Source organism: Triticum aestivum, chromosome 7B (genome assembly GCF_018294505.1).
Source record: "Triticum aestivum cultivar Chinese Spring chromosome 7B, IWGSC CS RefSeq v2.1, whole genome shotgun sequence".
NCBI lineage: Eukaryota > Viridiplantae > Streptophyta > Magnoliopsida > Poales > Poaceae > Triticum > Triticum aestivum.
Window position 1 is genome coordinate 119276615 of NC_057813.1, and position 15929 is coordinate 119292543.

General features: G+C 43.7%; 2 protein-coding genes across 2 annotated transcripts; both read left to right on the forward strand.

Annotated features, from left to right (window-relative positions):
- Positions 1–1513: 1513 nt before the first annotated feature.
- LOC123158478 (glutathione gamma-glutamylcysteinyltransferase 1-like) lies at positions 1514–6298 on the forward strand. Its single transcript, XM_044576452.1, has 6 exons — positions 1514–2204; positions 2303–2466; positions 3849–3900; positions 3984–4211; positions 4299–4805; positions 5908–6298. The coding sequence occupies exons 1-6, from the start codon at positions 1734–1736 to the stop codon at positions 5986–5988; spliced, it is 1503 nt and encodes a 500-aa protein (XP_044432387.1). The 5' UTR covers positions 1514–1733; the 3' UTR covers positions 5989–6298.
- Positions 6299–9947: 3649 nt separating this feature from the next.
- On the forward strand, positions 9948–13377 carry LOC123162066 (uncharacterized). Its single transcript, XM_044579869.1, has 5 exons — positions 9948–10384; positions 12084–12208; positions 12285–12376; positions 12854–12940; positions 13092–13377. Exons 1-5 carry the CDS (start codon positions 10050–10052, stop codon positions 13203–13205), a joined length of 753 nt encoding a protein of 250 aa, XP_044435804.1. The 5' UTR covers positions 9948–10049; the 3' UTR covers positions 13206–13377.
- The last annotated feature ends 2552 nt before the right edge of the window (positions 13378–15929 follow it).

Sequence of the window (15929 nt, forward strand, 5' to 3'; positions counted from 1 at the left end):
CGATTCGAGTGTTAAGCATGGCAACCCGAACGTTTTTCACGGTAACTTTAGTTCACGCGGTTCACGCGAGGTTGGAAAACATGACAATTTCCGACAAAATAACGAACTGGGACAAAGTTGTCATGTCTTAACAACTAAAGTTGCCACCTCACGTCAACTAAAGTTACCATGAAAAAATGTTCGCGATGAAAACGTTCGTTTGTCGGGGTCCATTTTTTTTCATGACATGTGGATCACATTTGTGCTTGAAATTTGGTGCCACGGCAGACACACGTTCAGTCAACGCCGCGTGCAGAATTTTGTACGAACAATATTGGAGGTGATCACCATTCCTTTCTTTAAATCGGCATAGTATAAGCCCATTTGCCGGCAACCGCGATCCAGAATCGGCCGCAGGATATGGGTTCGACTCACCTGCAGGGGATCACCGCATGAATTAATGTGCAGGCCCAATAATAGAGCGCCACGTATCCTTGTCTTCTGGGCCAACAACTTTCATTAAGCTACATTTATTTTGTTACCGTTTCAAGCTCCTCCGCCGAGGCCGCTGCAGACCGGCAGTCACCGCTGACGCGTTCGCTGCTAGTGTCTCCCGCATCACTGCCTCTAGGCTCTCGTTCGTGGTCTAACCGGCGCCCCTGACCACGCGTGCGCCCGCGGTGGCCGCGGCAACTTCCTCTTGCGCCGCTCATGCTCTAGGCTTCACTGCTCCACGTCTCGTCGTGCCTCATCACTCATCAGGTGTTCAGGCGTCATCTTCCTCCCCTCGCCGCTGTCCCTCAGTCCTTCCTGCGTCACGACGAGCTGAGAGGTCACCCGACTCAGCTCATCCTCCAGCGACGGGTTGGATGCCGACGACACGCCCTCCTTCCACCGCAGCGCGGCTTTCCCTTATTCACGTATGCGCGCAGCAACGTGGCGGCGACCTGGACGATCTTGGCCTCGTCCTTGGCTTCTCGACGCTCGCCATCGCTTTCTCAAGCTCCGTCTTCATCTTGCCCTGCATCCCCGGCGTGCTGCTTGCCGTGGGTGTCTCTTCCTCCTCGATGGCGCGCGCAAACAGCTCAGCTCTTAGCGTCGCCGGATGCTCGGAAGCCGTCACCATCTTGTTCTCGAGGTCGTCGGTGGCGTCCAGCTCGGCCCTCAACCTCCGTGCCTCCTCCTCACCTCGCTCTAGCTCGTTCTGGTACGCCAGCGCCAACATCATCCTCCGCTCCGCTGTGTTGTGGACAGCGCGCGCGGACTCGAGCTCCGCCTTGAGCACATCGAGCTCTCAAAATTTGTGGCACCAACATCGCTGCTACAGCAAGAAAGAGAAAATAAATTGAGAACGCAGTAACAAAATAAATCTAGCTTAATGAAAGTTGTTAGCCCACCAGAAAATGATACGTGGCGCTCTATTACTGGGCCTGCACATTAATTCCTGCGGTGATCCCTGCAGGTGAGCCGAACCCGCAGGATATGTACGAATTTCGAAGAATTGACAACTACTACCAGAAGAAATACGGAAAGAATGTCAACTTTGGGCGAAATTTAAGCGTCGAAAACGGAAGTGGAGGAGCACAACTGGCGGTCGACAGCGAGGCGCCGACGACGACTCCCAGGTTGAAATCCTATTGAATTTCAAGGGCGGAGGGAGAGGAAATAAGAAGGGGAGAGCCGACCGACAGGTGGCGAAATCCCCCGAAGCCGTCCGTACACTTGCAGCAGATCGGCCGGCGGAAGCCAGCAGGATGGAGGTGGCGTCGCTGTACCGGCGGGTGCTGCCGTCGCCGCCGGCGGTGGAGTTCGCGTCGGCGGAGGGGAAGCGCCTCTTCGCGGAGGCGCTGCAGGGTGGGACCATGGAGGGCTTCTTCAACCTCATCTCCTACTTCCAGACGCAGTCGGAGCCGGCCTTCTGCGGCCTCGCCTCCCTCTCCGTCGTCCTCAACGCGCTCGCCATCGACCCGGGCCGGCCGTGGAAGGGGCCCTGGCGCTGGTTCGACGAGTCCATGCTCGACTGCTGCGAGCCCCTCCACAAGGTCAAGTCCGAGGGCATCACCTTCGGCAAGGTCGTCTGCCTCGCGCACTGCGCCGGCGCCAGGGTCCAGTCCTTCCGCGCCGACCAGACCACCATCCACGACTTCCGCGCCCACCTCACGCGCTGCGCCTCCTCGCAGGACTGCCATCTCATCTCCTCCTACCACAGGAGCCCCTTCAAGCAGGTCGGTTGGTTGGTACACCTTCTCTTTGTTCCTCAGTTCCCCAAAATTCCACCTACCAGTAGATCACACAATGTCTGATGCGGCGTGCGGGGGTGCAGACTGGAACTGGCCATTTCTCACCGATCGGCGGCTATCACGCCGAAAAAGACATGGCGCTCATCTTGGATGTCGCGCGCTTCAAATACCCTCCTCATTGGGTTCCATTGACGCTTCTCTGGGATGCCATGAACACGACTGATGAAGCAACTGGACTTCTCAGGGGGTACCTTCTCTTACCCATCTCTCTGTCTCTTATTATCACCGTTTCCTTGGTCAGACATTGAACTCCTGTATATAAGATGGTGTTGAATGTAGTTCAGTTCGCTGTCTTGTTACTTTGCAGTCAAACAGGAGATTTGGGATTAAGCAGCTGCATTTAGGCTGCACTACTGTTCATTGATTATCTGGATACACGCTGCTGCTTTGATCTTGTATTGACATGCGGTTTACTAATAGCTCTAAAATTTATATTTGGTTTAAGAAAACCTGCTTTGTGTGGTTGGTATTTTTATGTACTTTGGTATCATAGTAAACTTTGCAACCTGCCCTATGGACTGCAGTTTCATTTTTATTACTTCCTCTGTTCACTTTTATAAGGCGCTGTAGAGATTTAAGACAGCATGCAAAACAGTTTAATTTCAGTTGTCTAAAACGACTTATAAAAGTGAACGGAGGGAGTAGGTTCTTGAGATATGTTATTTGAAGGGAGCATCTTGATTTCTTCAGTTGCAATTGTTTACTTCATTTCCTTTTTGCCTTCTTGATTGGCTCAACATGCTCATTGGGAGAGGCTGAGTGTTTATCCATCTTTCTGTCTCTTACCACTGTTTCCTTAGTCAACATGTACTCCTGTAGTCCTGTATAAAGATGCTGTTGAATGTAGTTTAGTTTGCTGTCTTGTTACCTTGTAACCAAATAGGACAGTTTGGGATTAATCAACAGCATTTGGGCTACACTACTATCAGTGATTATCAGGATACGCATTTCTTCTTTGATCTTGTATTGACACGCAGTTTACTAATAGCTCTAAAATTAATATTTGGTTTAAGAAAACCTGCTCTGTATGGTTGGCATTTTTATGTACTTTGGTATCATAGATAGTAAACTTTACAACCTGCCCTATGGGCTGCAGTTTCATTTTTATTAGGTTCTTGAGACATGTTATTGCAGGGAGCATCTTGATTTCTTCAGCTGCAATTGTTTAGTTCATTTCCTTTTTGCCTTCTTGATTAGCTCGACATGCTTCATTGGGAAAGACTGGGTGTTTGCTCTAACTCAATGCTACTTGAGGTGCCTGATTGTTTTGGCTCTGATGTAATGCTACTCCAGTTGTAGTTTAGTAGTCTTACAGCTAGCTGGCTAGCTGCATTGTATCATGTGTCTGTGTAGAGTCGTAGACCTTGACATCACATTACACATGTTTTATCTCCTATACATTCAGATCTTTCCAGGTAACCGACTGTAGACCTGCCTGTTCATTTAGAGAAAACATAGACTGCAAAATTGCACTGTTGTTCTAGTTCTTCCTATGGAAATTCAAAAATAGATTATGAAACTGCAGTGTTGCATGCCACCTTATGACAGTGTTGTCTTCGTATTTGATAGGTTCATGCTTGTATCAAGGCGCAGTTCAGCTCCTTCATTGCTCTACACAGTGGTAAACATGCCATTGCTATGCTGTATCAAGTGCAAATTGACATCTTCGGTTCTCCTTTTCTCATTGCTTCCAATTTTTTGAAGAGTTGCGGCCATGGAAGTTGGAAAAGCATGGCAAAGTATTGTGTGGAAGATGTACCCAATCTACTGAAGGATGAGAGTCTAGACAATGTTACAACACTTCTGTCCCGCCTAGTGGAATCTCTCCCAGCCAATGCTGGAGATTTGATCAAATGTGTCATTGAAGTTAGGAGAAAAGAGGAAGGTGAATCAAGCTTGAGCAAAGAGGAGAAAGAAAGGCTTTTTTTGAAGGTCAGTTTCCTTTTGCTTTGCTGATGCTGATTTTACCGTTACTGTTTCTCCCTTGCATAACACACCATATACTCTGTTAATTTTCAGGAAAAAGTATTACAGCAAATCCGTGATACTGATCTTTTCAGAGTAGTCCACGAACTGCAATATCCCAAGGGGCTATGTGGTAGTTGCTCGTCTTCAAGTGATGAAGATTCGCTTGCCGAGATTGCAGCCACTGTGTGCTGTCAAGGAGCTGCATTCCTGTCTGGTAACCTTGTATCTAGAGATGGGTTCTGCTGCCGAGAAACATGTATCAAATGTATAGAAGCAAATGGTGATGGACTAAAGACTGTTATCTCAGGAACCGTGGTATCTAAAGGGAATGAACAGGGTGTTGATTTGCTTTTACCAACATCCTCATCAAAAACAAGCTCATGCAATTCAAACTTGAGGAGCAAGATTGTCAAGTATCCATCAAGCACAGATGTTCTAACTGTCCTACTGCTAGTTTTACAGCCTAACACATGGCTTGGCATAAAAGACGAGAACGTGAAAGCTGAATTTCAGAGTCTTGTTTCAACAGACAATCTTCCTGATCTTCTTAAACAGGAGGTGCGTTGATTCAGCCCAAGTATCTCACGTATCTATTTACCTTGCTCCTTAGCAACATGTTTTAAATTTATTTTTTCTTATGCAAATTATATCAAGCTTTGTGCTAGATGGATCAGTAATTCAGTATCCTATTAATACTCAATAGGAAACCTGAGATAGGTATCCGAAACCAGCACCACTAACGACAGACAAATAGAAAGCACAACTGAATCTTTTTTTATCCTCTTTACACTAAAGAAGTTAATCTTATGTACTTCCTGTATTGAGTGTGGTAGTCTGGGACTCAGGGATATATTGGAAGTTTTGACTTTCTGTTGTGTTTGGGGTATCTTAGGCAGTGGTAATCTGCTACATGAGTCCATGAATTGCTCACAGCTTGCACAGCCTATTAAAACTTTCTTTTGTTTTCCTGAAATGGATTTTGTTCTCGGTGCATCTTTTTTATGTCTTTTTATTTAAATTTATCTTGGCACATTGCGCTTTCAGCCGGCTAACTCCTACAGATGCAGACATTGGTCTACATGCCATTGTATAAGATGGATATTCTAAGTTATAGCAAGTTTTCATATGAATTCAAGAGCTGACTTGTGTATCAAACTGTTATGGGCACATATGTGAGTAAAAAACGTAAGCGAATAGGTGAGAATGAGATTAAGGGTAAGGATACAAAAAACGGATCTATTATCGCAGCAAGTCAGTACTCGGAACCAGGTGGTTATCAGCCGGTTACTGTCTTACTGGTCTTTATGTATCTTCGTCCTCAATGTCTGTGCTCCTTTGGTGATTCATGAGCATTTGCAACAAAGTTTTCATTTAATTTAGTGTTAGAACACCTCTTTCCAGATGGGTATCTACTTTACCAGCCCAGCTCATGCTGTCAATTTTCCTGACTGATATCTCTCTCTGACAGCAGACTAATACTTTTAATCATCATTGTACCCACATGTTTTTCTTCCTGAATAAGCCTTCATTCCATGGGACAGTCCCATTCATATTCCCATGAGAGGAAACAATAGTTAATTTATTCCTAAATGAACTCCCAAAGCCTATTATGCATGAAGTATTATATGTACTGTAACTAGATTCTCTTTCCTGTTAACAGATACTGCATCTAAGGCGGCAGCTCCATTATTTGGCTGGTTGTAAAGGACAGGAGGCATGTCAAGAGCCTCCATCCCCTTAGCGACGCTGCTGCCACAATCTGCTCACTTGGTTAGGAGATAAGGCCCTTGGAGATCCCACGAGCATACTATTGAGGCAAAAATATATGATTCAATAAACAGACTTACTTCGTGAGGTAGGAGGACATACTAATGATCAAGTAATGGGATTTTGAGAGAGTATTGGAGCCAAGATAGCTGGTAACATCCTGGTTACCGGTCTCTTGGTTCATTATATGTGTAAATTCTTTTGTGTTTATATAATTTTCTTCGACTATGTATCCATTCGGTTCCATTAACCATGAACACCAAGATTCCACTGAACTAGTAAAACACCTGTCAGCCAATGTGGAGACACGGAATAACCTGCTTCTGTGTGGAACTGATAGATTCACATGAGCAAAATTATACAGATGCCAGATCGTAATGAAATTTAAATTGGTATTCACAACAGATATGCTACTCTGTATCCAATTGTCAGACTAAGCTTGCATGAATAATAGCCGGCCACCTGACAGTGAGTGTTGGTAAAAATGCTACTCATCCAATGACATACTTTTTGTGGCACATAGCTCACATTTTGTTGGTATATTAATAATCAAAATTAAGCATAAATATATGACGTGGTCTTGTATACAAAAAGAGGGAGTACTGAAATTTGTAGCTACTCAATCCTGACTACTTGGAGTGCAAGCCGCTTGTTCCTCTGCGCTGACCTGTAGTGACAGTAGCTCAGCATTTGATATGTTTCGTCTCTACTCCCTCTGTCCCCAAAATAAGTGTCTTAACCTTAGTACAAAGTTGAGACACTTATTTTAAGACGGAAGGAGTACTGTCAAAGAGACGGCCTTTTCAGAAGCTTGTTTTGCATATAAAAGTGTTTAAGAAGCAACCGCTATAAACAGAAGTTGGCGGCTCTAATCCTTGTGATAAGAAATGTTGGGGTGCAGCTATTGCTGACTACTGTGGCAAAACGGACTTGTTGACCAAGGCAGAGAAATCGGGGAATTTCTGCCTTCTGGAAGGGGGTGTCAAGATGAAACGACTTGTTTTACTTGCTTTCCAAGAAGTTGTTTGTTTTGTGGGGGTGGGGGACCTCTGATCTATTCATCTACTGTTAAGTTATTACAAAGAATGATTCAAAAAAGAAAAGATAGTACAAAGAACATCAGAAGGAATTATATACAGGTCCGTAAACCACCTAGCGATGACTACAAGCACTTGAGCGAGTCGAAGGCGCACCTTTCATCGCCTCATCACCGGAGCCGGCAAACCTTGTTGTAGTAACCAGTGAGAAAATTGTCCTGCTAAGGCCCCAGAGGACCAGCACAATAGAACAACAAGCGCCGTCGATGAAAAGAAGCGTAGATTGAAAGAATCCAACCTATAGACATACGAATATAGGCGAACAAAGACCGGATCCTAAGAAATTGTTTCATTAGCGATTCATTTACGCGTGTGTGTGCTAACAGTAAATAAAATAACTAATTATGGGCCCAAAGGCATGTATGGTGCAGGGTGTTTAAATAATATAGACAACGAAGACCGGATCCTAAGAAATTGTTTCATTAGCGACTCATTTACGTGCATACCGATAGTAAATAAAATAACCGATTATGGGTCTTAAGAGCATGTACAATGCAAGGTGTTTAAAGAGGAGATTGTAAAAATGAATTATTTTTTTAAAGTACCGGTGCTTATTTGTACAACATGTACTTAGGCCCCTAAGCTATAGAAACAAGCACTGATGCTCAAGCAAAAAATATGATTTATTACAAACAACTTTCTAAGTATCTTGCATTATTATTGAATTCATACTCTAGCCGACTCATCCAAAAGTTCAAACTGATGGAGGGAGGCGGGTAATATATTTCAACACTCCCTCTCATGTCTAGACTATTTTAGTCCTTAGGTGTGGGATCGATGTAGGCCACAAAACCATTTTTATTTAATACTGCGTTGGCAGAGTCTTGAACTCAAGACCTCTTGGCTCTGATACCATATTGAATTCATGCTCCAGCCAACTCATCCAAAAGTCTAAACTGATGGAGGGATGCGGGTAATATATTTCAACAATTGTACATGGTCCAAGTCAACAAACGGTGTGTATTTTTGGTGGTTGCGCAATGCCCTCGTGAAAGTTGTTTCGTTTAAAAAAATATATTGTTTTAAGTAGAGCCTAAAAGACATAGTGTTATTTTAGCAATGCCAAATAGGATGACCCGTGAGTTAGAAGAGAAATGGAAAATAAAAAAATGTTTTTTGTTAGCAAAAAAATGATATATCTCCAATATTGCTCTAGTTTAACTTAAATCACACTATAATTGGGAGCGCATCCATGAATTGATAGAGATTACGCCAATATATATTTCATTTTATATCATGTCTCATGTCTATAGTTGAACTTATTGCAATTTTTTTATCTTTATAGACCATCATATGCATTGTTGAGGAAATCGTTAACTGGTAGCTACTCGGTTGGCTGGCGAGAAAGTGATTAATAGGCTAATTAATTAGTCATTTAATCAAGTAATCGGTCGATTACCCTACGAGTAGGGATTAATCAGCAAGTTAACTAGTTAATCGGATAAATTTTTGAATATGGATCATATGTAAGAATGCAGGCGGACGCGTCTGCACCTGTCGGCATGATGATGGATGGTCCCGGACGCACCCGCATGCACCCCTAATTATAACCACTCAAGGGAGGCACGTGGTTCGTACTGTATAGCAAAATCTTCATGTATTTCTTTAAATATAGTGGACATCTCCTATAATCACATATGCAAAATAGAGATTTTGAGTGGTTATAATTAGAGGTGCAGGCGGATGCAATGAAATTGGGCTGGTTTGATTGCTACAAATAGGATGCAATGTATGCTCATATCATATGAATTTTCTTTGGTTTCATAGAGCTATGCCATTATATTCTTCTAGTATTGTTTGAATTATTCTTACCAATGAAACGATCTATTTGTGACAATCACTTACCATTTCTAAAGTTCCATTTTGGGTGGTTGTTTAAACAAAGAAGGATCCAATTTTTGGTGATTATGTTGTTTTGCAAAGAAAGGTGTGGAAAGTCATCAAATTCCCACTTAAATGACATCATCAAATGAATATTTGTTATTGTGTTTTTTTACTTAGTCTATATTTTAGCAATCGAAATTATATCTCTAGTGTTATATTTGAAGATGCATAATTTCTTTTACTATTTGTTTTTGCGGGTTCAATATATCATATTTCCAATACTTAGATCTTTCTTAAATTTTCATTATGATCTTTTGCGTTTCAAAATTTCACATTCAGACATAAAAAATAATCACAGTTTTTCTGATGACATTTAGAATAATTAATAAATATAAATACAAAAAAAGAGATCTCAAACTTCAATATTGAAATTATAGTTCACAATATGTAAATAAAATATTGTTTCAGTTGTTGAAAGTCCAAACTACTATACCCTGAATTACTTTATACTCCCTCTGTTTCAGTGCGTATAGATTTTTTAAAAAGTCAAACTTTACAAACTTCGATCAAGTTTATGAAAAAAACTATTTATATTTATAATATTTAAATATATAAAATACAAAACTACATCTTATGATAAATCTAATGACATATATTTGGCATTCTAGATGGTAATATGTTTCTCCATAGCCTAATCAAATTTGTGAGGTTTGACTTTATAAAAAAAAATCTACGATTGCTACATTATGAAACGGAGGGAGCATTTCCTTCGACCAACCAAGATAAAACAGAGATTACGCACGCATGATCGGACGGTTGAATCTCGCTGCATCGGACGGCTCGAGCTGGACTGACCCAACAGTTAGGCCGGTGCACCGGCGCAGATCACTGCCCTTTCATAATCTCTGTCTATGAACGTTCACTACATAGTAAAATCACATAGTAGTATAGCTCAAGTAGCTACGCTGACATCCACGTCACTGCTTATGAACGGCCGTCTACATAAGCAGCCTCCGACCTTTCTGCAAACCACTGCACCGCACACCACCTGCTCGATCAAATTACACCGCGCCCGAACAACGCCGCTAGCCTCCGGCCGCCTCCGCCCCTTCCGATGAGCTTTCTCGCCGGGCGCCTCGCCGCCCAGGAGGGCGCCTACTTCCTGCAGGAGTCCAAGCTCGCCGCCGGCCGCCTCGCGGCGAAGCTCCCCGCGTCCGCGCGTGGGCCCAGGCCGGCGTCCCCGCCTCCGTCGCCCGACGTGCTCCCGGAGATCCTCCGCCACTCCGTGCCCATCAGGCCTACGCCGCCTCCGGCTGACTCCACCCTCTACGGCTCCACTCGCTGGGTCCTCCCACAGGGCGGCGCCGAGACAGCCGGCGTGTCGCCCGACGTGCTCAACCCGCTCCGCTCGTACGTCGCTCTGCCGCAGGCCACCTTCGGCCCCAAAAGGTGCGGCTCTGCTGCCTTCAGTTCTGCTCCAATTTTTTCGCTCACAGTAGCTTTGAAATCGGGTGCTCGCTCGGGTCTGCGTACGTTCTGAATTGGGGAAAACGTGCACCCGATCATTCATGCTCGGATAATCAGCAAGGGATTAAGAATTTGTGCTTATGGGTGATGTATATTTTGATCCGTGAGAGCAATTGTTAGTTGCCTATAGTTGGTGTGGACGATATACCTGGGAAATCATATATATCACTGATGCACACGTTGGAAGGAAAACGGGCATATGAGCTTATGTGAGGTGCAGGGTGTGCTTTCATATGGAAACTGTTCCGAAAGTTGATTCTATTCACTCGATGCAATGAGCTATATGTGATTTTACACGGGTCACTTCAGAATGTACAGTCCGATAAATTTCATATGTGTTCCATATGTACTTCCGCACCTATGCTCTGCTCCCAATATTTTTGACCAAATCCTATTTGGTTTGGCTTCTAGAGTGGTTTTCCACTGAAAATAGCCGAATCCCAACCAAACAGCCTTTTCCTACCTTCAGTTTCCTAGCTTTGACCAAGGCACTTACTTCAGTTGCACGTAGGGCGCGAAGCAGCCAAGAGGTGCTTCTAGCAAGAAAACTGGCTTCCACGGAGCCCCGTTATGGAAACAAAATGCCACCGCACCCTGCGAGGCTTCATAGAGCAGTTTTGCTGGTACAGCCAACCCAAAGTTGCTTCGAGTGAAGCCACAACCCAACCAAAAGGGTGTTAGTTCTAAGTTTCTAACTGAAAAACTTATGGCTTAGGTGGATTTCTTTAGTCAGTCTATAACTCAGGCTTTTCTCAGAGGAGGAAAAGAATGAAGGTGTGGGCAGGAAGGAGGAGAGAATTTGATAACCCAATGATTTTTTTTCCGTCTTTCATAATACGGTGATCTATCAAATCAATTCATGGATGAGAGTTATATTTCATGAAGTTTGTATATATACTTGCTACAAATCTCTAGCGACTTAAAGCATGTGGAGCTGAGCTAGAGTGGTAGGGATGTAAATGGAGTAAGGCAATAATACTGAAAAAGCAATTATAAATTTCGTCTGTAATTATCTGTCACTAGATAGTTGTGGACTTGTGGTCAAGCAAGAAGCCAATCACAAACCTACACTTCTATAAATCATGAATTTGAGACATTGTTATTTTATTTGCAGCCTGCTTTCTATAATGTCATAACGAGGGGTCTAAAGTGGTCATTTTTTTAGCACGTGCATAAGCACTCGTTATGAGTCCTCTAGGAATGCAATTTCGTACTTGCACTGTTGCACATACCAGAAACAGAACCGTAAATATATAATGGCTCAACCTTTGTACTAGTTGGTTAGAGAACTCAACTTGATACTAGAGCAAGAGGTTATGTGCTACCTCCTTCATTTATTCATTTTTATAAGATGAACACACTGTTTAAGATTAAAACTTTGCAACGTTGATCAACAATTAGTTCTACATACTGAGTGCTGCAAATGGTACCATGAGATTTTTAGCAGGAGTACTGCTTCCTAAATTTAAAGAAAACTATCTCTTCTCAGTGTACCATGTAGTAGTCCTACATATTGAGAGCTGTTCTGCCTGGCCATTCTGTGAGGTAATTAAGTTAACGCTGTAAAACCTAACTTGATGATTCATTTTCATATTTTTCTGTCTTTGTCATGAATTTACAGATGGGAACTTCCAACTGAGCAGCCTTACTACTCGGCGGCAACCGCCAATGAGCGGCGACGTGATATGCATCCTCCTCCCATGGACCCTGAGAAGTTGAAGGCTGTAATTGATGGATACTCACAGGGTATGTAATTATGCCAGAAAATTTTGTGTTGTGGTGTTGTTCAAGATCTGTTGTTCTCACCTTTTCATTGACGCAGTTGGAAAGGCATTTCTTGCTGGGACTGTTTTGGTGTTTGGAGGAGCAACAGCTGTGCTGCTGTACACTGCCAATAAGCTACAGTTGCATTCAGTAAGTCACGGAACTTGCTCTAGACTGAAATATACAAGAGTAAATATACTTCCTACCTTCAAGAAAAAGAAAAAAAAATGCCATATCAGATCGCAATAAAAATTCTAGGTTCTGTGGTTACTGCATGATCTTCACCTGTCTTGTTTGAGATTTATGATTTGTATTCGAGTTTTGTACTTCCATTGTTTTCCTGTCTTCAGTTTTTCATGTATTAATTTCCAAAATATGTGGTTTTCAAAATTGTTATGCTCCTTCAGCATCTTTTAGTTAATACGTAGTCATTGGCATACTTAAAATGGTAAAGAACCAACTTGTGCCCATTCATATGTCAGTGTAGATAAAACCAACTTTGGATAAGCCGACGTCAACATACTAATCAGCATCCTTGATAATAACAATGAACAACAAAAGAGATGGAAGTCAAGACATCTAATTGACAAATATCCTCTCTGAAACAACACTGGTATCCCCTTTCAGGTAGACGACGTCAAAGCTAAAGGAAAAGACGCAGTGCAACCACATGCCGATATGATCAAAGAACAGATAGCTCCACTGAGGAAATGGGTAACCAAACTTCGGAACCCATCCTTTGTTTCTGGCTGTCGTATTGATCCTCTCGTCTTGATTGTACTTCAGAGTTGGTCTTGCTCTGGTTTCTTCTGTTTATTGTACAGTAACACAATTGACATGCCGTTTCCACACACTGAAATTGCAGGCCGAGGACACGTCCCGGAAATGGCATTACGAAGCCGACAGAGAGTCCGGGGAGAAGTCTGTCCTTGTTAGAGAGCTGTCAAGAGCACTCGGTGCTAAGACACGCTCGAATTGATCAATACTACGGGCAAGTGGCTGTTGTCGTTGTTGTTGTAACCTGTAAGTCCACCGTTATGAAGCTTTCTCTTGTTTTACGTGTCTGCCTTGTCTATATGTGTAAGGCTACAAGGAACGAAATCAATGTACATATTTTACCCCTATGTTAAATAAAGCAGAGTCCATTTTGATGTGGGGAGGCTATAGCTGGTATTGGTCGGGGCTTGTGTTTATCTGCAGCCCTTATTCAGTGCTGACGCAAATTTGCCACGCTAGTGAAGAGAAGCTGTACAAAGACGTATCTATCCCCGCGTGCTAAACCGATGCGGGTGAGCACTGCAGCAGGTTCTGCTGTAGCCCCCGTTGATCATGCGCGTGCATTCCACCACAAGGAGGCCGGGCTGAGGGTGTCCGAGAGTTCAGACCTGCCACTGAAGCTCTGAAATGGCTGGGCGTGTAGTTTACTGGTGTCCGGTGAACGGCGCGCGTCCGTTTGCCACGGCCGGCCTCAGCTTGTCTCGCCGCCAGCGGGCAGCGGGGCGCGACCATGCCTAGCTGGTACTGTCTGCATTGTGTTTTTCAGAGTGCGAGGCTGTTAGAGTTGGCTTCTTTTTATCTTCTTCTTCATCTTCTTCTTCTTAATCTTATTCTTCTTCTTCTTCTTAATCTTCTTCTTCTTCTTCTTCTTCTTCTTCTTCTTCTGAAATACCTTGAAAATTGTCTTGCTGGATCTCTGGAATGTGTTGTGAATAACTCCGAACCTTTAATTATGACCTACAACATGAAAGAGCATTCCTACTCGCTCTTCCATAAAGTTGTGGATGCTATCTTTTAGCAACCCATTGGTCGTAAACATCTCCACTAACTTGTCAAAAGGTCTTTTCACATTTGAAGGATGTTCACAGCCTCTACGTCGTTGCTATTGTAAATGTACTTCAGATTCGCCATCTTCTTCCTATCTCAGGGTAACAATGAATCATAACGGATCACATGTTTATCACTCTAACGAACCACTCTTCTGTGGACCAACATGGCCTAGGCCTGAATCACAATTATAAGTGATGTTGCATAAACAACCAGATTCATCCTTTCACTGATGTGACAGTAAGTAATGGCTAAGTGTGGATGTATGGTCCTTGTCGCCATCGAAGCCGATGATGCGACCATGTTTGGAGACGAGGGAAACGAGACGTAGATGGAGGCGAAGGGGATAAGCAGGTCATGCCGCCGGAGATGAGTGAGTAAATGGGGGTGAGGCTAGATTTTGTGCCATCGTGCGCCGACAGATTTTGGTCTCCTATCATCTTCATGCCGATTCCCTCCTGCACCACCGCGTACTTTGTGCCCCCTTTTGCGCTCGAATTAGTCTAGCTCGCTGAAAACTCCCGATTCGAGGGTTTCTAATAGAACTGCTTTAAGGTTTGTGCGCGTGCAAAACAACTCTCATGTATGCAACCAAACTGTTTTCTTTACACTCAATGAATCTGTTTGAGCTAATGCAGACTACCCACCATGCATCAATAGCGCACAAAACATGTGGGTGACGCGCTGGCGGCAAGGGCGTGGGGATCCGGGATGCCATTGTTGACGCCGGCCGGGTGCGGCCATCCCGTGTCCTGCTGTCGGAGTCAAGCTAGGGGAGCGCCCGCGGGAAAGGAGACTCGCTCGGCGGCGCCCACCCCCCACGTGAAAGACTCGGAGCTTCGTGCCCTGCCCACCCCCCACGTGAAAGACTCGGAGCTTCGTGCCCTGCCCACCCCCCACGTGAAAGACTCGGAGCTTCCTGCCCTGCCCACCCCCCACGTGAAAGACTCGGAGCTTCGGGCGTGTTCTGAACTCCTGCAACTTCTGAAAACTTCCCAGATTCTGCTTCCTCACGTAGCTTCTCACTTCACGTAGCGATTGGAAAGCGTTCGGGAGCTCTAGTGGCTTCTCCCAGCGGTGCAGCCCATCTGGGAGCTAGCTGGCCTAGTTGGGCTCCAGTTTGGGCCGGTTGGAGGCAGCCCAACTTGGTGGTTCAGCCAGAGAAGGAGCCCTCGTACCGATTCCATCGAGGGAGCGAAGAGCGATCTGTTACGGAAAATCCTATTCGCCGCTCGCTGCGGCAAACTGTCGAGCGATCGCACAGGGGCAGCGCAGCGAGCGAAGAAATGGGCCGGCCCACACATAATGCGTCCAAACCGGTTTTGGGAACCTTCCAGAAGGTTCCCTAAACCGGGTGTTTTTCCTGTATCGTTTTTTCCTGGTTCTTTTTTGGCTTTCTATCGTTTTTTATTTCTCTTTTTTTCGTTTCTGTTTCTTTTTCATTTTTTCGTTTTTTGTTTCTTGTTTCACTTTCTTTTTCAAGTTTATTTTTCTTTTTCAGAACATGTTCACAGTTTTACAAAATGTTTATGATTTTCTTTTTTATTTCCTTTTCTTTTCTTCTCTTTATTTAAAAAAATCAAAAATTTAAATTTTGTTCGTGTTACCAAAAAATGTTCTCAAAATTCAAAATTTGTTCTTGTTACACAACAAAGTACAAAACTTCTGAAATTCAGAAAATGTACTGAATTTTAATTTTTTGTTCACATATTCAAAAAATGTTCGCGCTTCCAAATTTGTCCGGGATTTTTCAAAATTTCTCTCCGTTTCAAAAATTGTTCTCAAGATTCAAAAAATGTTCGTGCATTAGAAAATTGTTCAGACTTCCAAATTTGTTCAGAATTTTTCAAAATTTCTCTCCGTTTCAAAATATGTTCCC